A 27,867-nucleotide genomic window follows, 5' to 3' on the forward strand; every position below is an offset into this window, starting at 1 on the left:
AAATGCTGCGGAGCTAGCGCCATTCGACGGCCAACACCGCGGTTCCTGGTGTGTCCGCTGTGCCGTGCGTGTGATCATTGCTTGTACAGCCCTCTCGCAGTGTCCGAGCAAGTATGGTGGGTCTGACACACCGGTGTCAATGTGTTCTTTTTTCCATTTCCAGGAGTGTATTAGCTATATGTGTATTGTGTTACCCTGCGAGGACATAATGAATCAGTGCTGCTGCGCGGACTTATCCTAAGCACGCCCCAGTCATACACTCGCAATTTCGGCGATCACAAGCCAAGGATCATTTCCCGCTCGACCTCGTGCGGGAATAGTCCTTGCCATGAGCGTTGAGGTTTATGGGTAAGCAACACTAATTTCGTAGTGTGTGGAGTAAGCTGAGAATGTGGGTCTGCTGGAGAGCGTGCTTAGGATAAGTCCGCGCAGCCACGCTAATTACTGTGTCCGCGGCGGCTTAGAGGATACGGTGCGTGCCTAGTAAGCAGATATCCCGGTCTGGCACACATTTCCAACTCCGCCAGTTTATTTCTATCAACGTCCTGTACACAGCTGATGTTTGTAATTCATTGAAATTTTATTCTTCTCGACTGTCACGATCCACCATGGTGTCTGTTCCTTCGGTCTTATCCGAAAGAACATATACATATAGCTAATAGAAAGCACTGATGCTCAAACCGTTATATGCACCGAAAGCTGGCTAAAGCCGGAGGTAGGTGTAGGTGAAATTTTTGCGAAGAACCTAACAGTGTTGCAAAAGGATAGGCTAAACACAGTTGGCGGCGGTGTGTTTGTTGCTGGTAGAAGTAGTTTATCTTGTACCGAAATTGAAGTAAATAGTTCCTGTGAGTTAGTATGGGCAGAGGTCATTCTTGGAAACCGAGATAAAATAATAACTGGATCCTCTTATCGACCTGTCAACTCAAAGATTCAAAGATTACTTGAGTTTAATTTCAAACACGTACTCAACTCATGCAATTATAGTTGGTGGTGAGTTTAATTTACGCTCTATATGTTCGCGAAAATACGTGTTTAAATCCGGCGGTACGCATAAACATCATCCGAAAATGTGATAAACGCATTCTCTGAAAATTATTTCGAGCAGTTAGTTCATGATCCCACGCGAAAAGTAAACATTTGTGAAAAAACACTTGATCTCTTAGCAACAAATAATCCTCAGTTAATAACGGGCATCAAGAAGGAAACAGGGATTAGTGAACACAGGTTCAGTGTAGCGAGATTGAATGTTTTAACTCCTAAATCCTCCAAAAATAAGCGAAAAGTATACCTGTGCAAAAAAGCAGATAAACATTCACTTGACGTCTTCCTGTTAGACAATCTCCACTCCTTCCAAATTAACAAAGTTATTGCAGACCAGATGTGGCTTGAATTCAAAGAAATAGTATCGACAGCAGTTGAGAGATTTACACCAAGTAAATTAACAAACGACGGAACTGATCGCTCTTGGTACACGAAACGCTTCAGAACACTTGTTGCAGAGACAACGAAAAAAATGCCATATTTAATGAACGAAAAATCTCCAAGAATGGCGATCTTTTACAGAGGCCCGAAATTTAGCGCGGACTTCGAGATGCTTATAATAGTTTCCAAAATGAAACTTTGTCTCGAAACCTGACAGAAAATGCAAAGAGATGCTAGTCGTGTGTAAAGTATGCTAGTGGCAAGACACAATCAATGTCTTCTCTGCGCGATAGCAATGGGAATACCATCGACAACAGTGCTGCCAAAGCAGAGTTACTAAACACAGTCTTCCGAAATTCCTTCATCGAAAAAGAGGAAGTAAATACTGTAGAATTCGAATAAAGAACAGCTGCCAACAGGAGTAACTTAGAAATAAATATCCTCGAAGTAGTGAAACAACTTAAATCACTTCATGAAAGCAAATTTTCCGGTCCAGATTGTATACCAATTAGGTTGCTTTCAGAGTATGCTGGTGAAATAGCTCCATACTCCACAATAATATACAACCACACGCTCGACGAAAGATCCATATCCAGAGACTGGAAAGTTGCACAAGTCACACCAATATTCGGGAAAGTAGTATGAGCAAAACTCCTTATGTATAAGAGTTATTACTACCCTGTTGTCACCTATGGAGAAGAAACATGGAAAATGACAGAAAGGGACTGGAGCAGACTGCAAGCAGGGGAAATGAAATTTCTCAGAACAGTTAAGGGAAAAACAAGAATGGACAGAGAAAGGAACGTAGATTTCAGAAAGGATCTTAAACAACAAAGTATGAGAAAAGAAATTGAAAAAAAAGAGATTAAGATGGTGCCGGCATGTTAAGAGGATGTGTGGACAGAGACTCCCCAAATTTATATAAGAACTAAAGATATATGGAAAAAGACCCAGAGGGCGCCAGAGAAGGTGGAAAACGGGAGTGAGAATATCTGTGAAAAGGAGAGGTGTGACCTGGCAGCAAGTGGAGGAAGAAAAGTGGGCGGAGGACCGAGCCAAATGGAGAGGACTCGTCACCACCCTGACGCGGCAGTAGCTGCAGCGGGATCCGGATATAGATAGATAGTATGAGTAATCCATTAAATTACAGGCGCAAGTCATTAATATATGCAAAATAGTTCAAATGGCTCTGAGCACTATGAGACTTAACATCTGAGGTCATCAGTCCCCTAGAACTTAGAACTACTTCATCCTAACTAACCTAAGGACAGCACACACATCCATGGCCGAGGCTGGATTCGAACCTGCGAGCGTAGCGGCCGCGCGGTTCCAGACTGAAGCGCCTAGAACCGCTCGGCCACATCCGCCGGCGCTGTACCATATACACAAAAATTGTATTGTCGACTAGCGCAGTCTTCTAAAAAATATTCTTAGTTACTTGAAAGAAGATGAACTTCTTATCCAATATCGCTTGTAAACAACCTTTATTGTCGAGTAATGTTTCGGTAAGTATGGTTACTACCTTCAGACTTCGGTAAATGGTTATGCTTACCGAAACAGGTAGTCGACGACAAAAATTGTTCACAAACGATTTCGGGTAATAAGTTCAACTTCATTCAAGTTGTTAAACCAGATCGCCCCTTAACGCTCAGGATGAGTAAACTAATGAATATTGTTATGATTACGACCTCTTCGAAAATAATTTTGAAAGTAGGCTAGTCATCGATTCTGATTTCTTTGACGAGACGGTCAAAGTGTGAAGCAGGAAGCTGTAACTAGCACTAAAAAATTAAGCTAATGTTTTATGAAGTGCAATATCGAAAGCTGTAAGTGTGAACGTTGTACTGCAAACTGGAGAGAGAGATGAGTGTAATTAGGTATTGCTGCAACGAAACGCAAATACGACTATTTATGTCCAGATGATTGTAGCAACGGTATGAATGGCGTAACTTATACTGAGATGGGTATGAGTAGCAAGAACGAAGGTGAATTAATGTGAAAAACTCAGAGACAGAGTTGTTCTTCTCAGAACTGATTAAGAACTGACGTCAACAATTGTTTTCACGTTCATGTGCACACATCGGAATCTAATATCACGAAATTTGAGTGAATGATGCAACTGAGCAATTCACAAAATAAATAAGACTATATGAAGGTAACTTGTTGGTGCTACGTCACTGAAATACTGTGATGCAACTGAGTAATTCACAAAATAAATAGGAAGATATGAATATAACTTGATGGTACTACGTCACTGAAATACTGTACTAAGGGAGAGAATGGAAAGAATTATTGGAGGTCTGAGGGAAATAAGAGACAGTTTTGCAATAAATTTCGTCTTGTTGTGGCTAACACTATCTCCCAAAATCGCAAGAAGGGTGCATCTGGAAAAACTGGGGCTACATAATGAAGTATCATTAGTACTAATCTTGTTTGGACAAATAATTAGAAATCAAATAGCAGACTATAAAGGAAACTTAAGTTTAGGCAGATGACAATCCAGCAACCATGAATAGTAGATGAAATGTGCATAATTATGGCGAGACGACCGGTGATCTCTTCAGTGCAGATGCACACCGGACTCAAACTCTTCCGGAAATCGTCTAAATGCCACGAGTAATAGGGTAAGGGCAAGGCGCACAACATAAGTAGTGTGTGGATAAGCTGCAAATTTAGATCTGATGGGAGGCGTGCTAGGGTAGTCCATGGAGCTGCTCTGATCACTGTGTCCGGATGGCGTAGTGGTCAGAGCATCTGGCTAGCAAGCAGGAGACTCAGATTAACACCTCGGTCCGCCATAAATTTTCAACTTTGCCGAAAGATTTCAATCAATGTCCACTCGCACCCAATGTCTGTAACTCCTTTGTCTCTTAAAGAAAAAGGATTATACAATGTAATGGAATATTGAAAATTTGAGATAGAATAAAGTAAAACGTACACTATTGGCCATTAAAATTGCTACACCAAGAAGAAATGCAGATGATAAACGGGTATTCATTGGACAAATATACTAGAACTGACATGTGATTACATTTTCACGCAATTTGGGTGCATAGAAATCAGTACCACGAACAACCACCTCTGGCCGTAATAACGGCCTTGATGTGCCTGGGCATTGAGTCAAACAGTGCTTGGATGGCGTGTATAGGTACAGCTGCCCATGCAGCTTCAACACGATACCACAGTTCATTAAGCAGTTATTAAGCTGTTTTTAAACGTTTACAGTTGTCATAAATGTAAACTAAGTGTTGTTAAATTAGTGGAAGTGTTAGTGGAGTATAAAATAAGATTAAACGGGGTAAGAAGCGTATTTTTCTTCTCACGCCTGTAGCACGAATCCTAGGCCTAATTTCACGCGCGCGAATCGTAAGTAAGCAGTGAATTAAACTTATAGGTAAACGTTTCCTGTGGGTATAAATATAAGTTTTGTTACATTAGTGGAAGTGTTAGTGAATTGTTAAAGAAGATTAAACGGGGTAAGAAGTTTATTTTCCCTCTTGCGCCTATAGCACGGATTTTAGGCTTAATTTCACGCGCCCGTATCGTAAGTAAACAGCGAATTAAACTTATATGTAATATCACCAGCTTTTTTTTATTCAGTACTCTTTCAATTTATTTATATCTGCCTGAATAGTTTCTAGGGTCCTTTGTTTACGTTTTAGTCAGTAGTTACATCAGTTTATACGATTTCTGTTTTTACCATAAGTGAGAAGTGTGTGATATGCCGTAGGATCGTTAGTTCCGGGGTATGGTGTGATAGGTGCTGTAGTTTCTTTCATTGGGGCGAATGTAGTGGCGTGGGAAATGGGGACATAAATGAAGCTCACCAGTGGTATTGTAGGATCTGCAGTAGAGATAGGAAAATACTGGAACAGGAAGGGAAGATTGCAGCTCTTCAAGCTGACCTAGACAAGGCAAGGGAGGATCTGGACAGGTTAAAGAGGGAGAAGGGTGAACAGAGGTGGGAAGTGGCAACAGGTAATAGGGGGAACAGGCAAAGGAGAGCATCAGACAGCTTTGTCATAAATCTTGAAAATAGATTTGACCTGTTGCCTCAGTCAGAATCGGATGAGTCTCGTGTAGCTGAAGCTGTAGAAAGGGCACAACAAGCTTTCAAGGTCTTGAAAAAGGTAGGGAAATTTGTAAAGAGAAAGAAAGTTCTGTTGTTAGGTAGCTCTCATGGTAGAGGTGTTGGCCAACTACTGCAGGAAAATGTAGGTCCAGAGTACCAGGTCACAAACTTTTTGAAGCCTAGTGCAGATCTGGGTCAGGTAAGAGAGGATGTAGGTTCTTTATGCAAAGATTTCACGAAGGAGTATGCCGTGGTTATAGTGGGTGGTCCGGGAAATAGCACTGACAGAGACTCTGAATATTCCATAGAGAGTGACCTGCTGAAGATAGCATCAGCAACGAAGCATACGAGTGTGGGATTTGTGTCTGTGTTGAGACGCCATGATCGGCCTTATTTGAACTCTTCCGTCGGGAGGGTGAACTTGGAGTGGCTGCTTAGGACGGATATAGGGTCCCATATCGGTTTGATTCCTGTGGATGCTATCGATAGTGGGACTACACTAGGCATGGCCTTCACCTCAATAGGAAAGGGAAGGGAAAACTGTCTGGGTTGATTGCAGAAAACTTAAGGGGGGACACTGTCACAAGTGGTAAAATACCAGTGGTCACAGATGTAAGAGGGATGCCTCTTTTAGGATAGGGAAGGGGGAAAGAAAACAGGTTTAAGAGAGATTGGCAGACACACACAGTTTGAGAAAACAGATGAACAGGGGTCAGATTTTAGCATACAGCCTCCATTTAAACAATGTTTAACAGAAAGTAATCAGAAACTGCCAGTTCCTCTTCCCCAAAGCAATTATAATCCCATTAGTATGCAGTATCAGTTATCTTTATTACACCAGAACATTCCGGGACTCAGAAATAAAGTCGATGAACTACTCATTTGCATTGATGAAATGAATTCATCTAACCAAATTGACATAATCTGCCTCTCTGAACATCAAGTGACCACTGGTATAGATATGTTAGGTATTTCAGGATTTAAGCTAGCCTCCTACTTCTGCAGAGTAGATATGGATGGAGGAGGAGTTACCACATTTATTAAAAACTGCCATAAATTCAAGAACATTGACATAAATAAATTCTGTTTAGAGCAGCATCTAGAAGGCTGTGCAACAGAAGTAGAGTTCCATAACAGATCCTATATAATAGTAACTACTTACCGAGCACCTGCAGGAAATTATAATCTATTCATAAATCATCTAGAAGCTCTTTTGGGTTATTTAACAGGAAGAAACAAAGAAATTTTGATTGTTGGTAATTTTAATACAGATTTTATAATGCAATCTTCCAGTAATCATTTACTGCAGTTAGTAATGTTGTCTTTCAATCTAACTCACACTGTAAACTTTCCAACTAGGATCACTAAATCCTCAAGGACAGCCATTGATAACATTTTTATAGACAAATCAAAGGAACAAAATCATATCATAAAACCTGTAATAAATGGACTATCAGATCATGACATGCAGCTCCTTGTTTTAGATCTAAATTCTAAGCAGATTACAAAGACTGCTAAATCGGAGTACAGGAGAGTAGTCAGTCAACCAAAACTTGAGTGTTTTAGAAACTGGAAAGATGTTTATAGTGCTGATGACATGAATGAAAAATATAACACATTCATGAATAATGTCAGTATCATGTTTGAAAACTGTTTTCCTCTAAAAGTTACTCAAATTATACAGAAGTCTATAATAAAACCATGGATTACACAAGGAATAAAGATTTCCTCTAAGACAAAAAGGAAAATGTATCTGTCGACCAAGAATAGCTCCAATGCTGATGACTTAGCTACATACAAAGAATACTGTAAAATATTTAAAAAAAAAGTAATTCAGACATCTAAACAAATGCACTACGAGAAGAAGATAACAATGTCAGGGAAAAAAATAAAAACAATATGGGATATAGTGAAAGAGGAGACTGGTAGAACCAGAAAGGAACAGGAGCAAATAGCATTAAGGGTAGATGACACATTAGTAACCGATGGGCATAGTGTGGCAAATCTATTTAACAAGTACTTTATATCCGTTACTGATAGAATGGGATTGTCAGGATCAGTAAATATCTGAAACTAGCCTTTACAAATAGCTTCAGGTACATGAATATGTCACTCACATCACCAAAAGAAATAACTTCCATAATAAAATCTTTAAAAACAAAGCATTCTAGCGGTTATAATGAAATATCAACAAAGTTAATTAAGGCATGTTCTTGTTGAGTTTAGTACAATTCTAAGTTACTTGTGTAACCAATCAGTTATAACTGTGACATTTCCTGGGTGGCTAAAATATGCAGATGTTAAGCCTCTATTCAAGAAAGGGGATAAAGAGATACCATAAAACTACAGACCGATTTCACTTTTGCCAGCATTCTCAAAAATTTTAGAAAAAGTAATGTACAGGCAGCTTCTCAACCATCTGACCACAAATAACATATTATCAAGAACACAGTTTGGTTTTCTGAAGGGTTCTGATATCGAGAAGGCTATTTACACTTACAGTGAAAATGTACTTAATTCATTGAATAACAAATTACAAGCAGTAGGTATTTTCTGTGGTTTGTCAAAGGCATTTCATTGTGTGAACCACAACATCCTTTTAAATAAATTAGAATTCTATGGTGTCACGGGCAGTGCTGCAGAATGGTTCAAGTCATACCTCGCTAACAGGAAACAAAGGGTGTCAGTGCAAGGGAATAGTGAATTAAGTCGTCATCATCAGAATGGGAAGAAACTATATGTGGTGTCCCACAAGGATCCATCTTAGGGCCATTGCTTTTTCTTGTGTACATTAATGATCTCTCATCAGTTACACTGCCAGAAGCAGAGTTCGTTTTGTTTGCAGATGACACAAGTATTGCAATAAATAGTATGCCGAGTGTAGTTCTAGAAAGATCTGCTAATGATATTTTCATGGATTTTAATAAATGGTTTAAAGCCAACTCACTGACATTAAACTTCGAAAAGACTCACTATATGCAATTCAGAACCTGTAAGGGGTTTCCACCCAGTATATGCATAAAGTATGAAGAAGAGCAGATAGAAGAAGTTGACAGTCTTAAATTCCTGGGATTACAACTTGATAATAAATTCAGTTGGGAGGAACACACCACATAGCTGCAGAAACACCTTAACAAATCTGTATTTGCAATTCGAATATTAGGTAACATAAGCGACATAAAAATGAAAAAGCTTGCATACTTTGCCTACTTTCATTCCATAATGTCATATGGTATAATATTTTGGGGTAACTCTTCAAGTCAAATAAAAGTTTTCAGAGTCCAAAAGCATGTAATACGTATTATTTGTGGAGTAAATTCACGGACGTCATGTAGAAACCTCTTCAAAGAACTGGGTATACTAACTACTGCCTCCTTAATTAAATTTGTCCTAAATAATATATCTCTTTTTCCAAAAAACAGCTCAGTTCATACATACAATACCAGGAACAAAAATGATCTGCACAAGGACGTAAAAGCACTTACTTTAGTTCAAAAAGGGGTCCACTACTCAGGAACACTGATCTTCAATAATTTGCCAGCAACATAAAAAATTTAGTTACAAATGAAGATCAGTTTAAAAGAAGTCTGAAAGACTTACTAGTGGCCAACTCCTTCTACTCCATTGACGAATTTTATAATAGAAACAAATGATGTATTGTATATATTCATACTATTAGTATTGTTATTTCAGCTTAAAAAAATAAAAAATTAAAAAGAAATGGACATGTTCCACATCCACGAGGATCTCCTCAGCACAAATCTATGGAACGAAAAACTAATCTAATCTAATCAAGACTAGTGACTGGCGTCTTGTGACGAGCCAGTTGCTCGGCCACCATTGACCAGACGTTTTCAATTGGTGAGAGATCTGGAGAATGTGCTGGCCAGGACAGCAGTCGAACACTTTCTGTATCCAGAAAGGCCCGTACAGGAACTGCAACATGCGCTCGTGCATTATCCTGCTGAAATGTAGGGTTTCGCAGGGATCGAATGAAGGGTAGATCCACGGGTCGTAACACATCTGAAATGTAGCGTCCACTGTTCAAAGTGCCGTCAATGCGAACAAGAGGTGACCGAGACGTGTAACCAATATCACCCCATACCATCACACCAGGTGATACGCCAGTATGGCGATGACAAATACATGCTACCAATATGCGTTCACCGCGATGTCGCCAAACACGGATGCGACCACCATGATGCTGTAAACAGAACCTGGATTCATCCGAAAAATTGACGTTCTGCCATTCGTGCACCGAGGTTCGTCGTTGAGTACACCATCGCAGGCGCTCCTGTGATGCAGCGTCAAGGGTAACCGCAGCCATGGTCTCCGAGCTGATAATCCATGCTGCTGCAAACGTCGTCGAACTGTTCGTGCAGATGGTTGTTGTCTTGCAAACGTACCCATCTGTTGACTCAGGGATCGAGACGTGGCTACACTATCCGTTACAGCCATGCGGACAAGATGCCTGTCATCTCGACTGCTAGTGATACGAGGCCGTTGGGATCCAGCACGGCGTTCCGTATTACCCTCCTGATCCCATCGATTCCATATTCTGCTAACAGTCATTCAGTCTCGACCAACGCGAGCAGCAATGTCGCGATACGATAAACCGTAGTAGCGATAGGCTACAATCCGACCTTCATCAAAGTCGGAAACGTGATGGTACGCATTTCTCCTCCTTACACGAGGCATCACAACGACGTTTCACCAGGCAACGCCGGTCAACTGCTGTTTGTGTATGAGAAATCGGTTGGAAACTTTCCTCATCTCAGCACGTTGTAGGTGTCGCCACCGGCGCCAACCTTGTGTGAATGCTCTGGAAAGCTAATAATTTGCATATCATAGCATCTTTTTCCTGTCGGTTAAATTTCGCGTCTGTAGCACGTCATCTTCGCGGTGTATCAATTTTAATGGACAGTAGTGTAGATCAACAAGAAAGTGGCAATGCGCTAAGTAAAAAGAAGAGAGGAACGTAATGACGATGAAATAATCGAGCTGCAACAGCACATCACGGTTACAGTGAAATCGGTGGCACAAAAAACAAGGAGAGCTCAGGGTGTATTCCAATTCATCGAACGTTGAAGTTGTTGTACGTGTGCTACGAAAAGTGCTATTAAAGAGAAACGAAGGACAAATCTCTGATAAGTGCATGAAAAAGGAAAAACTTACAAGAGATGGGGAAGAATATGCCGAAGAGTCATACGATGGATTAGAACTATGTCGAAGTGTAATGGAAAATGGACATCTAAGTTGATGTGGAAGAAACAGGTGATGCAATAATGAGACCTGAGGTTGACGGATTACCGAACAATCTAAGATCAGGCAATTCAGCAAGAGTTGATGTTATAACTTGGGGCCTGCTAATATCGCTAAGAGGAACGGAATTAAAATTTCATTTGACCTGGTGTCAAAAATCAATGGAACGTGTGACATACCATCAGTTTTCCGAAAGTGATACCATCATTTTTTGTCAATACACGAGAGAATAAATATAAAATGTAACAGACTATCAATCTATTAGGCCACATTTGTAAGCTTCTGTCCAGAATTCTGTAAGGGTAATTACAAAGAAAAGTTGAGGCGTTACTACATCTACATCTACATAATTACTCCGCAATTCACATTTAAGTGCTTAGCAGAGGATTCATCAAACCACAATCATACTATCTCTCTACCATTCCACTCCCGAACAGCGCCCGGGAAAAACGAACACCTAAACCTTTCTGTTCGAGCTCTGATTTCTCTTATTTTATTTTGATGATCATTCCTACCTAAGTAGGTTGGGGTCAATAAAATATTTTCGCATTCGGAGGAGAAAGTTGGTGACTGAACTTTCGTAAATAGATCTCGCCGCGACGAAAAACGTCCTTGCTTTAATGACTTCCATCCCAACTCGCGTATCATATCTGCCACAATCTCTCCCCTATTACGTGATAATACAAAACGAGCTGCCCTTTTTTTTGCACTCTTTAGATGTCCTCCGTCAATCCCACCTGGTAAGGATCCCACACCGCGCAGCAATAGTCTAAGAGAGGACGAACGAGTGTAGTGTAAGCTGTCTCTTTAGTGGACTTGTTGCATCTTCTAAGTGTCCTGCCAATGAAACGCAACCTTTGGCTCTCCTTCCCTAAAATATTATCTATGTGGTCTTTCCAACTGAAGTTGTTCGTAATTTTAACATCCAGGTACTTAGTTGAATTGACAGCCTTGAGAACTGTACTATTTATCGAGTAATCGAATTCCAATGGATTTCTTTTGGAACTCATGTGGATCACCTCACACTTTTCGTTATTTAGCGTCAACTGCCACCTGCTACACCATACAGCAATCTTTTCTAAATCGCTTTGCAACTGATACTGGTCTTCGGATGACCTTACTAGACGGTAAATTACAGCATCATCTGCGAACACCCTAAAAGAACTGCTCAGATTGTCACCCAGGTCATTTATATAGATCAGGAACAGCAGGGTTCCCAGGACGCTTCCCTGGGGAACACCTGATATCACTTCAGTTTTACTCGATGATTTGCCGCCTATTACTACGAACTGAGACCTTCCTGACAGGAAATCACGAATCCAGTCCCACAACTGAGACGATACCCCGTAGGCCCGCAGCTTGATTAGAAGTCGCTTGTGAGGAACGGTGTCAAAAGCTTTCCGGAAATCTAGAAATACGGAATCAACTTGACATCCCCTGTCGATAGCGGCCATTACTTCGTGCGAATAAAGAGCTAGCTGCGTTGCACAAGAACGATGTTTACTGAAACCATGCTGATTACGTATCAATAGATCGTTCCCTTCGAGGTGATTCATAATGTTTGAATACAGTGTATGCTCCAAAACCCTACTGCAAACCGACGTCAATGATATAGGTCTGTAGTTCGATGAATTACTCCTACTACCCTTCTTAAACACTGGTGCGACCTGCGCAATTTTCCAATCTGTAGGTACATATCTATCGGTGAGCGAGCGGTTGTATATGATTGCTAAGTAGGGAGCTATTGTATCAGCGTAATCTGAAAGGAACCTAATAGGTATACAATCTGGACCTGAAGACTTGCCCGTATCAAGCGATTTGAGTTGCTTCGCAACCCCTAAGGTATCTACTTCTAAGAAACTCATGCTAGCAGCTGTTCGTGTTTCAAATTCTGGAGTATTCCATTCGTCTTCCCTGGTGAAGGAATTTCGGAAAACTGCGTTCAATAACTCCGCTTTAGCGGCACAGTCGTCGGTAACAGTACCATCGGCACTGCGCAGCGAAGCTATTGACTGCGTCTTGCCGCTTGTGTACTTTACATACGACCAGAATTTCTTCGGATTTTCTACCAAGTTTCGGGACAATGTTTCATTGTGGAACCTATTAAAGGCATCTCACATTGAAGTCCGTGCCAAATATCGCGCGTCTGTAAATTTTAGCCAATCTTCGGGATTTCGCGTTCTTCTGAACTTCGCATGCTTTTTCCGTTGCCTCTGCAACAGCGTTCGGACCTGTTTTGTGTACCAAGGGGGATCAGTTCCATCTCTTACCAATTTATGAGGTATGAATCTCTCAATTGCTGTTGCTACTATATCTTTGAGCCACATCTCGTCTACATTTGCATAGTCAGTTCGGAAGGAATGGAGATTGTCTCTTAGGAAGGCTTCTAGTGACATTTTATCCGCTTTTTTAAATAAAATTATTTTGCGTTTATTTCTGCTGGATTTGGAAGAAACGGTATTGAGCCTAGCTACAACGACCTTGTGATCACTAATCCCTGTATCAGTCATGCTGCTCTCATTTAGCTCTGGATTGTTTGTGGCTAAGAGGTCAAGTATGTTTTCGCAACCATTTACAATTCGCGTGGGTTCGTGGACTAACTGCTCGAAATAATTTTAGGAGAAAGCATTTAGGACAATCTCGGAAGATGTTTTCTACCTACCACCGGTTTTGAACAAGTATTTTTGCCAACATATTGAGGGAAGGTTGAAGTCCCCACCAACTATAACCGTATGAGTGGGGTATTTATTTGTTACGAGACTCAAATTTTCTCTGAACTGTTTAGCAACTGTATCATCGGAGTCTGGGGGTCGGTAGAGGGAGCCAGTTATTAACTTAGTTCGGCTGTTAAGTATAGCCTCCACCCATACCAATTCGCACGGAGTATCTACTTCGACTTCACTGCAAGATAAACCTCTACTGACAGACACAAACACTCCACCACCAATTCTGCCTAATCTATCTTTCCTGAACACCGTCTAAGACTTCGTAAAAATTTCTGCAGAACTTATTACAGGCTTTAGCCAGCTTTCTGTACCTATAACGATTTCAGCTTCTGTGCTTTCTATTAGCGCTTGAAGCTCAGGGACTTTCCCAGCACAACTACAACAATTTACAACTACAATTCTGACTGTTCCTTGATCCAAGCGCGTCCTGTATTTGCCATGCACCCTTTGAGATTGCAGCCCTCCCCGTAATTTCCCGAGGCCTTCTAACCTAAAAAACCGCCCAGTCCACGCCACACAGCCTCCGCTACCCGTGTAGCCGCCAGCCGAGTGTAGTGAACTCCCGACCTATTCAGCGTAACCCGAAACCCCCCCACCCTATGGCGCAACTCAAGGAATCTGCAGCCAACACGGTCGCAAAACCGTCTGAGCTTCTGATTCAGACCCTCTACCCGGCTCTGCACCAAAGGTCCGTAGTCGGTTCTGTCAACGATGCTGAACGAAGATACGTTTTGCTTCCGGAAAGGAAAATGGTATTAGAATAGCAGTTCAGATTTTGCGCTTAGTAATGTAAAGAATAACTAAAATTCAGTGTTTGCTAACATTTGCAGAGGATGTAGTCATTCTGACAAGGTGAGGTAGACGTCAAAGGCCTTCACTATGGACTGGACTGGATACTTCCCACCGAGTATTAGATAAGTGAAAGCGTTGTTGAAAACTAAAATGAATAGAACTGTGACTTGCTTAGCTTCAAAACTGAGAATGAAACAGCTGTAAGAAGATGCAACCGGGTAATTGTCAAAGAAAAGAAGATATCTAGTCCTTCCCAGGGGAACACAGCGTTCTCGCTGAAAAATCTCGATTGGTATGAAATATTAATTTGGGATTGAGAAAAAGCTTCCCGAGAGTGTATGTGTGGGATATGTCACTGTATGGAAGTGAATCGTGGACCACGGGAAAGAGAACATTGAAGGCCCTATGAGGGGGAAGAATTGTCTGATGTGACAGAAGAGACACTAGTAGATTTAGAAGAGATAGGGGATCCATTGTTTGAATCAGAATTTAAAAGAGCTTTGGAAGATTTAAGACTAAATAAGGCAGAAAGTATAGATAACATTCCATCAGAATTTCTAAAATTGTTGAGGAAAGTAGCAACAAACGAACGAATGAGGCTGCTGGCGGTATACCAGATGACTTTCGGAAAAATACCAGCCACACAATTCCAAAGACTGCAAGAGCTGACAAGTGTGAGAATTATTGCACAATCAGCTTGACAGATGATGCACCCAAGTTGCTGACAAGAATAATATACAGAAGACTGGAAAAAAAATTGAAGATGTGGTAGATGACGATCACATTGGCTTTAGGAAAGTAAATGCACCAGATAGGCAATTCTGACGTTGCAGTTGATAATGGAAGCAAGACTAAAGAAAAGGAAATCAATGATAGCTCTCTGCTAGGAACGCACCTCCACTGCAGAAGCCATTTGCAAGGGGACATACGGCGCCGCTGCCTATTCGAACTTGAGGAAACTATAGGGGCTGAAGCAGGAATATTCCACGATGCACCACAAAAAATTCCGAATTTTTTCAACCGAAATTGGTCGAGAAAAAAAAGCGTGTTGCATTTCTTATTGAACGCCCCTCGTATAATAGTGGAAAATGCTGACAAACTGGCACCAAGAGAGAAAGACTGAGTCGGTATTCAAGGTATTGTTATTCAGAAACGTTCGGGATGACAATAATTGAAGTATGTGAAATAAAATCTAATGATTATAAAGAATCCGCCTCGATTGCAAATAGAAACTGGCTGTTGACCTAGGTTTCGGCGCGGATAACCACGCCTTCTTCGGAACACACTAAACTACAAACTGCCTAAAGAGGCATGGTCCAATATTAATACAGAACGCCCTAAAGGGCAAAAGACTCGCATAAAATGTAAAATAAAGGGTATGAGAGTACGATGTCAATAGCTGTACTTAGCTCAAATGTCAGAAGCGTGCTTCCTCACCCCAGCCAACGTTCGGTGGGCCGCGGGCTCTCACAAGGGAACCTCCCCATCGCACCCCCCTCAGATTTAGTTAAAAATTGACACAGTGGATAGGCCTTGAAAAACTGAACACAGATCAATCGAGAAAACAGGAAGAAGTTGTGTGGAACTATGAAAAAATAAGCAAATTATACAAACTGAGTAGTCCAAGTGTAAGATATGCAACATCAAGGACCGTATAAGCTGAGGAGCGCCGTGGTCCCGTGGTTAGAGTGAGTAACTGCGTAAGGACGGGTCCTTGGTTCGAGTCCTCCCTCGAGTAAAAATTTTGCTTACTTTATTTTCGCAAAGTTACGATCTGACCGTTCATTCATTGACGTCTCTGTTCACTGTAATAAGTTTAGTGTCTGTGTTTTGCGACCGCACCGCAAAACCGTGCGTTTAGTAGACGAAAGGACGTGCCTCTCCAATAGGAACCGAAAACATTTGATCGCAAATTCATAGGTCAACCGATTCCTCCACAGGAAAACACGTCTGAAATATTCTATACGACACTGGTGACAGCATGTGCTTCACATTACAGGAATATGTTGTCGACCCACCTAACTTGTACACTTGGCGAATGGGTAAAAAGTTTCTTCTACCTTGCCCGATTTAGGTTTTCTTGTGGATGTGATAATCACTCCCAAAAAAGTGATGAAAACATAAGAGTTTGTCACATAAACGGCAACAAATGAATGCAAGTTTCACAGTCGCACAGTTTTCCCTGTGCTCTGTCAAAACATACGTTTTTAAAGTTTTCAAGTTTTTCCGTGTGTAGACCGTCAAATCCTGCATGTGTCCAAGCAAATCTGAACATGTCCTGGAATTTTGGAGAGCGAAGTTGATCATGTCTGAGTGCATGAACTTTGATAATTGTCTGAAAATAAAAAATTAAAACTTTCCTCTGGAGGGAGGATTGAACCAGGGACCTTCCGTTCCGTAGCTGCTCGCGGTAACAACGGGACCACGGTGCTCATCAGTGTACATGTACCTTGATGTGGCTTATCTTGGACACGGACTACTCAGTTTGTATATTTTGCTTATTTTTTTCATAGTTCCATACAACTTCTTCCTGTTTTCTCGATTGATCTGTGTTCAGTTTTTCATGGCCTATCCCTGTGCCAACTTATAACTAAATCTGAGGGAGGTGCGATGGGGAGGTTCCCTTGTCAGGTACCTGGGGCTATATTAAAGACAATGTGTACAGCAATAACCCCAAAATCATTGCTGAGCTGAAACCGCCATTCAATAGGTCATCGAGAGTATCGATGTTTCGACACTTTAGTGGGTCATGCAGGTTTTCGCTATTCCTCTGCGCTACATCATCACCAATGATGGCAGGCAATCGAACATTTCATAACCTAAATCCGAATATTTTTATTGACGTTTACAAGTTGAATAAAAGGAGCGGACGCCGTAGTCTGCAACTAATTTAAGTTTTTTTCATGTAGTTCAATAATTGTTAGTCCCGTTCGAGCGATGTTCATACTCTTCAGTGACGGCTAGTTCTCATAGTCTTCTTCTCCTGCACACTCCTTTTGTATAGTAGGAGGACATCTGTTCTCCAGAGCAACATTCTCGCTCGCTGCCGGTAATTTGTCCCCAAGATGTGATCGATAGAGTACTGCGCGTAATCATCAAGTGTGCTTGTCTAACACGCCTCCGTTGTCACTGGTGGGATAAAACTCTGATACGAATTAAAATTATGGCATTAAAAGAAATTCTCACCAATATTCGACCGTAATATGGAAGAGAGGCAGCGTCTTACCTGCTAAAATCATCAACTAATACATCATTATCCATGATTAAGCACAAAATCTTTGTGCATTTTCTCCTTGGATAAGGTGATATGAGCCAGTTGATAGTGAAGCACTCTTCGCACAGATAGATTGAGCTCTGCAGTCACCTTCGTCCCATTTTAGAGAAAAATTTTTATGTTTGATTCTCTTCCTCCTATACTAACGTGACAAAATAGCGCGGCACTGCACTGAACACAGGAAACGTATATACTGTATTTGATGCCCAGCAAGAACACTTTGCGAAGAAATCGTCCCAACGCACAGGAAGAAAACATACTTTTCCGCCTAGCCAGTCCCTGTCAACACCATACGACTTTATTTTTTTCTGTTGACACGAGTCTTACATTTAGGCACGTTAATAGTTAAGACTTTTGCTGAAACACTTCCCCCTAACTGCTAGAGAATCATAGAACTTGTATAACATTGAAAACGGTGAACTTGCCTTTGTTCGACATTTGCATCCATTTTGCACTAAAGCTCCCGTTCTTGTACTGACCACAGTTTCCTTGTTTCCTTCCTTAAATAGGCTAGCAGCAATTGGGAGGAGAGGGGGGACAATTCTGTTTCGAGTGCTGCGAAAAACACCTGCTATTATCAAAGATACCAACGACCTGTCTTTTCCTCCACGTCCCCCCTCCCCCCAACGCTCCGTACGTTCCAGATTCTCGTTACTATTACGACAGGTGCCCGCGTGACGTCAAAATTGCAACATCAGTTATCATTAGCAGTACTGTATCACTCATCACAAGGAATGTAGTAAGACCGAGATAAGCTGTGACAGTGTGGGCGTTAGCGAAAAAACGGAAACATGAGAAAATGAAAACAACCTCGTCAGTACATCGTTCAACATATCCTGTTGTAAGCGGACTGATTTGATTGACATGTCACAGGAGGCCCACGCATCTGTTTTCACAGTTACGTTGAGACAGCTGTTTAGCGTAACCACTGCTCGTTAAGGAAAGGATAGAAATCACAAAGTGCCAAGACAGAGCTGCCTATGAACTTAGAATGTTAGCCAACTTTCAGAGTTCCTAGTAGTGGTTAAAGGTGCTGCTACCGCACGTCTTGAGCGACGCGCGCTCACCTGTAGATGTAGTACAAGATCTGATGACATTGTGTCAGAACGTGAAAGAAATAAAAGGAAAATCCGTGATATCTGGAAAGAAACTTGTAACACATGAGGCAAGGGTGCATAAATTACTACCTATGCTAAAGAAAGAATAAGACTGATACTCGATACGTAGAAGAGGACGTGTACACTACCTCAGAGGCCACAGTCGCAGTTCTCTGTATTAACTGCGGGTAATCAGAAGATCGATCACAGACAGCAGTTGTGGAGCTTTGAATGAACACATAAACACATAGCATTCAATTGTTCAACACACGCACATGTCTGTCACAACCAATAATGTTAGCACAATGGCACGGGTTTATGAAATAACATTTACATCTACAAAATTTTTTATCAATATATCGATGTATGTTAAGTAAAAATATAAACGAGCATCGAAATAGTATGGAAAGATAGCAAAGAATAGCACCGTCTACTACAAGAAAAACTGATGTGATGGAGACGATTTGTCTTATGTCGCCGGCCGAAGTGGCCGTGCGGTTAAAGGCGCTGCAGTCTGGAACCGCAAGACCGCTACGGTCGCAGGTTCGAATCCTGCCTCGGGCATGGATGTTTGTGATGTCCTTAGGTTAGTTAGGTTTAACTATTTCTAAGTTCTAGGGGACTAATGACCTCAGCAGTTGAGTCCCATAGTGCTCAGAGCCATTTGAACCATTTTTTGTCTTATGTCTCCTAATATTGATTTCAAATGGTTGACCGCGGCTGTCGATGTCAGCAAGCAACCAAGGGCTTTTCTGTAAGATGAGATGACACCAAAACTCTGTATGCCAGTAAAGTGAAGACACTACGGACGGTAGTCATGGAAACCTCCTACCTACTGCAAAACGGCTTAATGGAAGTCGCGGAGTAGAAACAAACCCTGGTTCCCTCCACAGTTTATGTAACTCAATACATACTGCTGGCCATAAAAACAGCGAAAACATCAATCCAGCATTTCAGTAAATTAAGGTCAGGGTTCATGGAAGTCGTCTGTAATATAAAATGAAATATGCCTTGATTTATTTTCCTCTTCTAGTCACCTTTCTTAGAACAGAATAGTTTAACTATGGATACGAACTCCCTCTTATTCAAAACATGAATGATACATGACACTTTTTGTACGGCTTAGGTGCTACAAATTCGCTTCTGATATTCCGGATTTTGGCACCACGCGGCTCTGTGCCCTCTTGTTACGATCGATCGCGCGCTGGGCGGGGAGAGCTGGTCTAAATGGTTCTTCGTGCAACAAAAAGAGTAACTGCAACAGTTTTTTAAAATGCTTCCGCCTTGCCAGCTAAAATTTGGTAGTTCATTTCTTTCGTTGTATTCTTCCTGCGTAAAAAAATTTCAAGATAGGTTTCGACATGTCGGATTGAACTATTCCCTCTTCAGTGTTGATGCTTTACATTTTTATTTGCAACTTGTAGTTTGCAGTATGTAGCAGTGCGCTAAAGGAGTATAAAAATCCTTAAACGAACATTTCCAATACCATCGTTGTCCCTCAAACAGGTACCGACGTACGAAACGTTGTGAGGTAGCGTGCAACCGCCGGTCGCAGTATTATACAAGCAGAAAATTGAAGCGAAAAGACTTCCCTACTTAGAATACTGACAGCGACTTGGTGCGCTCCATCACTATAGACTCTGTAAAGTGGAAAGTGAGCTAAAATAACCTAATACAAAGTTGCCGTTTCATGTACCGAATTACACAGACAAAATCACATAGATTTTCACTACTACATCGGCATATTGCGTATGTGTACGCAGTTTTCTTTGTGGCTTTCCGTGTCTGGATACGTGAATATCTCGAGGACGTATACTGACTTACGCGCCAGTCTTAATCGCGATTAGTTTGTATTCAGTAAAACCTCTATGACAAGTTTTACGATCACCCACTTTCATCAAATCACCGAATATGCGCATAGTTAATGATTAAGTTTAGTGACTATTCATTTAGCTTTCAATTATATAAAATACGTTAAAATTTTCATTTAAATGTCGAACGATTTAATGACATACAGGTTCTTTGCGCAAGTTGATTAATATAGGTAACTGGACAAGGAACCTAGTGAGACCTACTGTAGATACTGTTGTTGTATTTCGGATCGTTATGAAGCAGACAAGAGGATGAGGCATAGAATGAAACCCGAGCACGCTGCTAGGCCCGTAACAGGTCAACATAGCCCACACCAAAGTGCGACACAGATGCTCCAAGAACTGAAATTTAAATCTCTCAAAGAAAGAAGGCGACGTTACTCGTCTTGGACAAATTTAGGGACCGGAATTAGAGGAAAACTGTGTGCAGATCTGCTACCTCCATCACGTATATCGCTTGGGATTTTATAAATCTGGTGATTATTAGGTAGCAGCAACAATTCAGAATTGCCAGCGCCTGTTAATGGATGTGGAACTATTCTCCACAGAAAAGGCACTGTAAGAAGATAAGATAGCTTATAATGTGTATTTAAGTATACAGACAGTAAAGCTTTCCTCGGCTCATACGGGAAACGGATTGGTCAGAAAATTGTTGAAAAGCAAACGTAGGTAAGACACAAAAAATGAAGCCATCACCTGTGGTGTTTAACATCGCTTCCTCCGGCAGTCTGCTGATAATCTATTCGGTGTCATCGCACACTGTGAACACAGGATCAATGATTTCTGTGCCAGTTCGGTGCATACGTTTCGAAAACCCATTGATGTTCTTTCCAACGCCAATGAACTAAAGTGTACCGTACTTCCTTTCATTGTCATAATTTTTTTACTGTGTCTTAGTAAACCATCTTATACTACGACACGGTTCAGTAACGAACGCGATGACAATGGCTCCCTCGAGCAAGGCATTGTGACTTTCTACAAGTAATTCTCACTCTCCAGCGGATTGTGAGCTGATACGCATCTTCCTGGAAGATTAAAACTATGTGCCGGACTGGCCCTCGAACCCAGGACCTTTGATTTTCGCTGGAATGTTCTCTACCAACTGACCTACCCCAGCAGGACTCACGACTCGCCCTCATAGCTTGTTTCCAGAATGAATTCTACCTCCGAATCTGAATCTGAAAGTTCCTGGCAAATAGTTTGATTACGCCGACCATAGGACAGTATTATTGATACTGCAGCTTCTTCACTATCATGTCTTCTCATTTCAAAAAGTGTGTGTATACTTCGGGAAACGTGTTCGATACACACAGGGTGAAACAGCTGAGACAGGCAAGGACGTAGCCAAAGTGGGGTCCAGGAGGTTCGGACCCCCCCCCCCCCCGCCAACCTCTTCCCTGCTCCTATCACCTAAATGAAATACAACGAAAAAGGGTTATAAACAGTCTATAGTCAGCAAAGCCAACGATAAATTTAAACCATCTATACATCCATAGCACTCTACCAGCTATCAAAAATGGTTCAAATGGCTCTGAGCACTATGGGACTCAACTGCTGTGGTCATCAGTCCCCTAGAACTTAGAACTACTTAAACCTAACTAACCTAAGGACAACACACATATCCATGCCCGAGGCAGGATTCGAACCTGCGACCGTAGCAGTCGCACGGTTCCGGACTGCGCGCCTAGAACCGCGAGACCACCGCGGCCGGCCTACCAGCTATCGCCCATACCTATTTTAACCTAGACCGAGAGCTCAGTTCTTTGTTAATTAAGTCAGTTCTTACCTGAATTTAATGTACGTGCTACCGTTTATTCTTTCTGTGCTGTGTGCAGTTGCGATAGTTTCTAATTATGGATAAGTTTGTAACAAGAAAGAAGAGGAAAACCGATTTTGATTCGTGTAAATTGAAAATATGTACGCACTGCTATAATTTCCTAAGTATCTGTCTACAGCAGTTTAATGTTAGCACTGGATTTGTTATTTGGAGGCTAGAAGAACTTTGTGGTTGCAATATTTCAGTATTTCACACGGCAAGGGAGTGGTAAATATCATTACAAAACACTAAATTAAAATCAGTGCATAAAAATACACTTGAATATATGTGGCCCCGAAACCGCGTTGTTCGACAAAAATGACGGCCGAAAGGTGATGGTTGCATTTTTTTTAATTTGCTCAATATTCTGTAATTAATAGGCCAAATGGCAAAATATCGCCCAGTCTGGTCCCCTGAGTGGTGTTCGTTTATAAAAATCAGTACCGATAAGGAAGCCAACGGTCTTGCCGCAGTGCTAACACCGGTTCCCGTCAGATTACCGAAGTTAAGCGCTGTCGGGCTTGGCTAGCACTTGGATAGGTGAACATTCGGTCTACCGAGCGCAAGCGGCGTACACTCAGCCCTTGTGAGGCAAACTTAGGAGCTCCTTGATTAGGGAGCAACTACTCACGAAAACTGATAACGGCCAGGAGAGCGGTCTGCTGACTACATTCCCCTCCGTATGCTCATCCAGTGACGCCAGTGATCTAAGGATGACACGACGGTCGGTCGGTACTGTTGGGACTTCAAGGCCTGTTCGGACAGCGTTCAGTTTCGTTTAGTTTAGTTCCGATACGGAACGGAACGATGGGGAGGGGTTTGTGGAGGGCGGAAGGTGTGTTTGCTGATAGCACATCCTACAGTTCGTTCGTGTAAAAGATTTTTTCAGCGGACTGCTTGAATTCGTCCCTCTCTCGTCCAAAATCTATTTACGCTCTTGCAGTACTATAATAACTGAAGCAAGCACAATTAAATCTTAAAATATGGATGCACTAATGCACTATCAAATAACAAAGCATGCACGATTAAAGGAAAAACATACACTTTCAGAATTCAGACTTTCGTTGTGATTCATTTTATTTTAAAACAATGTACAACAACCAGTTTTTCCAAATTCTCCACCTACTCGGGTATCTCTGCGTACTGAGCTGCTAAAGTAGCAGCCTCTGGATTTGGGAGGCTATGTGGATTGAGTTCATCTGGTGGCAATCTTTAAAATGGTTTTCTGTGGTTTCTGATGCCGGGGTTTGTCCCTCTCTGTGGGCCTTAGGCAATTCTTTCCGAATACCTTTCTTTCCTGACAGATTACAGTTCCCTTATAGATGCAGCTCCTCTACTTAAATGTAAAAGAGCTTTATCGAAGGTGAGCCGGGCACTTCTTCAGAGACTAAGTTATATGATAAGCTATATGATAAATAAATAATAATACGAATTCTCCCGATTTAGGCTCATGCATTCGACTGGTGGGACGTTCTTCGATACAGAAAATGATCTTTCTTATAATGCAAGAAGTGGCAGATGCATACTTAAATGAGGAAATGGGTGTGTGTAAGGTTGAACAACATCGGATCCTATGCATTTTCGCACCAAAAATTATTCTAGCTTCTCCGTCGAATCGAGATCTCTTTACACAAAACCCCTGTCTCTAGTGATCATAGTGTCCCAAACAGTCTGCACTCGTTCATTCTTGATCACTTCCTCAGCTCAAATCAAGACTGAAAGAAGAAGCATGTAAAATGACGTGCAGGTTGAACGTAAACTAGGTTTCCCAAAATACAGCCCTCCTAATCAAATCAGGTGACAAAAGTCAAAGGATATCAACATCCTGTCTGACCTTTTTCCCGCCGTAGTACAGCAACTCGACGTGGTATGGACTCAACAAGTTGTTGGAAATTCCCTGCAGAAGTACTGAGTCATGCTGCCTCTACAGCTGTCCATAACTGCGAAAGTGTTCTTGGTCCAGGATTTTGTATGGCCTCTAAATTATGTTCCGAAAATGTTCGATGGGATTCATGCTGGGCGATTTGGTTGGCCAAATCATTCGCTGGAAAGTTCTTCAAACCGACTGAACAATTTGCGGCCCAGTGTCAGGGCCTATTGTCATCCATAAAAATTCCATCGTTGTTTGGGAACATGAAGTCCATGAATGGCTGCAAATAGTCTCAGAATAACAGAGGTTGAAAATACCGCTTCAGTTGTAAAGTTCCTTTATCACACGACCGGTTTCGGGCTCTCATAAGCTCATCAGGTGTCGAAGTTGGTGCTGTGGCCATCCAAGGCCGAGGTGGACGTCTACCAGGCGCTGTGTGCTATCTGTGAGCGCAGAACGGGGAGCCACAGCACCAAGTTCGACACCTGAAGATCACCTTATAAGAGCCCGAAACCGGTCGTGTGATAATAAAAGAACTTTACAACTGAAGCAGTACTTTCAACCTCTGGTATAATGCTCCGTTGCGGATGTTCCCCCAACAGGATGGCTTGAAGTCTCAGAACAGCCCAACTTAACCATTTACAGTCAATGATAGTCAGCTGGACCAGAGGACCCAGCCCATCCCATGTCAACACATCGCACACCATTATGTACCTACCACCATCTTGCACAGCGCGTGGTTGACAAGTTGGGTCCAAGGCTTCGTGCGGTCTGCGCCACAATCGTACGCTACCATCAGCTCTTACCAACTGAAATCTGGACACATCTGATCAGGTCGTCTAGGGCCCAGCCGACATGAGCACAAGTCCAGAAAACACGCTTCACACGATGTCGTTGTGTTACCAAAGGCATCCCCGTCGGTCGTCTGCTGCCACAGGCCATTAAATCCAATTTTCGTTGCACTATCCTAACAAATACGTTCGTCGTACGTTCCACATTAATTTCTGCGGTACCTTCACGCAGTGTTGCTTGTCTGTTAGCATTGACAACTCACCTCAAACGTTGCTGCTCTCGTCGTTAAGTGAAGGCCGTCGGCACCGCGTCGGCTAACTCTTTACTCTATTGATCTCTGAATACTGAACTCCCTAACGATTTCCGAAATGGAATGTCTAGCTCCAATTACTATTCACGCTAAAAGTCTGTTAACTGCCGTCGTGCGGCCATGACAGCTCGCCCAATGCACTGCCCCTTTATACCTTGTGTACGTGATACTATCGCCATCTGTATATGCGCATACTGCTGTCGCATGACTTTGTCACCTCAGCGTAACTATGTTTGGTGAGAACTTCGAGATCATCACCGAGAAAAATTGTTTACTGTCCGTTATGGAAACTTTCAGAATAAATGAAAAAGGTCATCCTTTATAAATGGGACCCACCCTTTGACAAAAATCTGGTTGCGTCCTTGAGAAAGACAATCCCAATACACCCATAATGAACAAATATATGAAGGTGCGGTTTTCTCCAAGTTATAGCAGACAATATGGCGGATTTCCTGACGTGCGCAACTTGTTTTTATCGTTTAAATTCACAGAATAACGACACCGACTTTGTTTCTTTCTAACGGAACTGTCATTTGAAAGAAGCTCCTAAGATAGCTTCAATGACGTAACATATATGGGACTTGATCAAATAGTATCAGGATAACAACGCCGCAGACCACTATCCCCCTGACAGTAGAAAAGGTTACACATACAATATATGATGAAAAGTATCCGGACACCCTCAAAATCATACGTTTTTCATATTAGGTGCAGTGTGTTGCCACCTACCGTCAGGTGTTCCATATCAGTGACCTCAGTAGTCATTAGACATCGTGAGAGAGTAGAATGAGGCGCACCGGGTAACTCACGGACTTCGAACGTGGTCAGGTGATTGGGTGTCACTTGTGTCATAAGTCTGCACCTGAGATTTCCACACTCCTAAACATCCAAAGGTCCGCTGTTTCCGATGTGATAGTGAAGCGGAAACGTGAAGGGACACGTACAGCACAAAACCGTATAGGCCGACCTCGTCTATTAACTGACACAGACCGCCGACAGTTGAAGAGGGTCGTAATGTGTAATAGGCAGACATCTACCCAGACCATCACACAGGAATTCCAAACTGCATCAGCATCCACTGAAAGTACTATGACAGTAAGGTGGGAGGTGAGAAAACTTGACTTCATGGTCGAGCGGATGCTCATAAGCCACACATCACGCCGGTAAATGCCAAAAGACGCCTCGCTTGGTGTAAGGAGCGCAATCATTGGACGATTGAACAGTGGAAAAACGTGGAGTGAAGAATCGCGGTACACAGTGTGGCGATCCGATGGCATGGTGTGAGTATGGTGAATGCCCGGTGAACGTCATCTGCCAGCGTGTGTAGTACCAACAGTAAAATTTGGAGGCAGTGGTATTAAGGTGTGGTCGTGTTTTTTATGGAGGGGGCTTGCACCCCTTATTGTTTTGCATAGCACTATCACAGCACAGGCATACATAGATGTTCTAAGCATCTTCTTGCTTCCCACTGTTGAAGAGCAGTTCGGGGATGGCGACTGCATCTTTGAACACGATCGGGCACCTGTTCATAATGCACGGCCTGTGGCGGAGTGGTTACACACAGCAACATCCCTGTAATGGACTGGCCCGCACAGAGTCCTGATCTGAATCCTATATATGTTTGGGATGTTTTGGAACGCTGACTTCGTGCCAGGCCTCACCGACCGACATCGATACTTCTCCTCAGTGCAGCCCTCCGTGAAGAATGGGCTGCCATTCCCCAAGAAACCTCCCAGCATCTAATTGAACGTATGCCTGCTAGAGTGGAAGCTGTCATTAAGGCTAAGGGTGGGCCAACTCTATATTGAATTCCAGCATTACCCATAGAGGGCGCCACGAACTTGTAAGTCATTTCCAGCCAGATGACGGGATACTTTTGATCACATAGTATACGTCTGCTCTATTAAATAAAAATCAAGCGAACACGTAACTCTGGAATGGTTCTCGTACTTAGCTGTGCGCTTGAAGCTCATGAGACTGTGTTCTGCTCTTGTACCAATCAGATGATTTGCTCGTAAACCTATTGAGAGATTCACAAATTATCCGATAGTCGAAAAAGTGAATATCGCTTACTATTAGAGTAGCTACGCGATCTGTAAGCTGAAGAGTGTCCAGAGTGAGCCAAGCGCTCACGATCCGTCTTTGCAAACATTATAAGAAGAAGGTTTCAGAAACTGAAAGTGTGGAGAATAAAATACGCCAAGAAAAAGGAGAGCAACTGATGAAAGAAATGAAACCAATATTTTAGCAGCAATAACACACGATGCAAATGTCACTAAGAGCATCTCTAAACTACGAGATGGTTCAACCAAACGAGTGTTCTGCGAACACTACACTAGATAGCATTTCGTCTTCTTCACATATCGCTGTATCTGCAGCTTGATGGACATGACTTCCAGAGTTGGTTACTGTTCTTCGAACGTAATCTACGAACAGAGCACAGTAATGCGGTATATCTAAGCAAAACTTTGTTTAATCGTCGCACTATACACTGATCATCAGCCGAAAATTCACAATGAGTACAGAGAAGTGGATAAAAACATCGATCTTGTTCCATCAA

General features: G+C 42.1%; 1 protein-coding gene across 1 annotated transcript in view; it reads right to left on the minus strand.

Annotated features, from left to right (window-relative positions):
• The window catches only part of LOC126236382 (lipopolysaccharide-induced tumor necrosis factor-alpha factor homolog), a 54,724-nt gene extending 36,701 nt beyond the window's left edge, over window positions 1-18,023 (minus strand). The window contains exon 1 of the mRNA XM_049945653.1: window positions 17,977-18,023. Within this exon, the coding sequence (XP_049801610.1) occupies window positions 17,977-17,999 (23 nt within the window). The 5' untranslated portion in view covers window positions 18,000-18,023. The remainder of the gene's footprint in view (window positions 1-17,976) is intronic.
• Between the last annotated feature and the right edge of the window lie 9,844 nt (window positions 18,024-27,867).

This window comes from Schistocerca nitens, chromosome 1 (assembly GCF_023898315.1).
Source record: "Schistocerca nitens isolate TAMUIC-IGC-003100 chromosome 1, iqSchNite1.1, whole genome shotgun sequence".
NCBI classification, from domain to species: Eukaryota; Metazoa; Arthropoda; class Insecta; order Orthoptera; family Acrididae; genus Schistocerca; species Schistocerca nitens.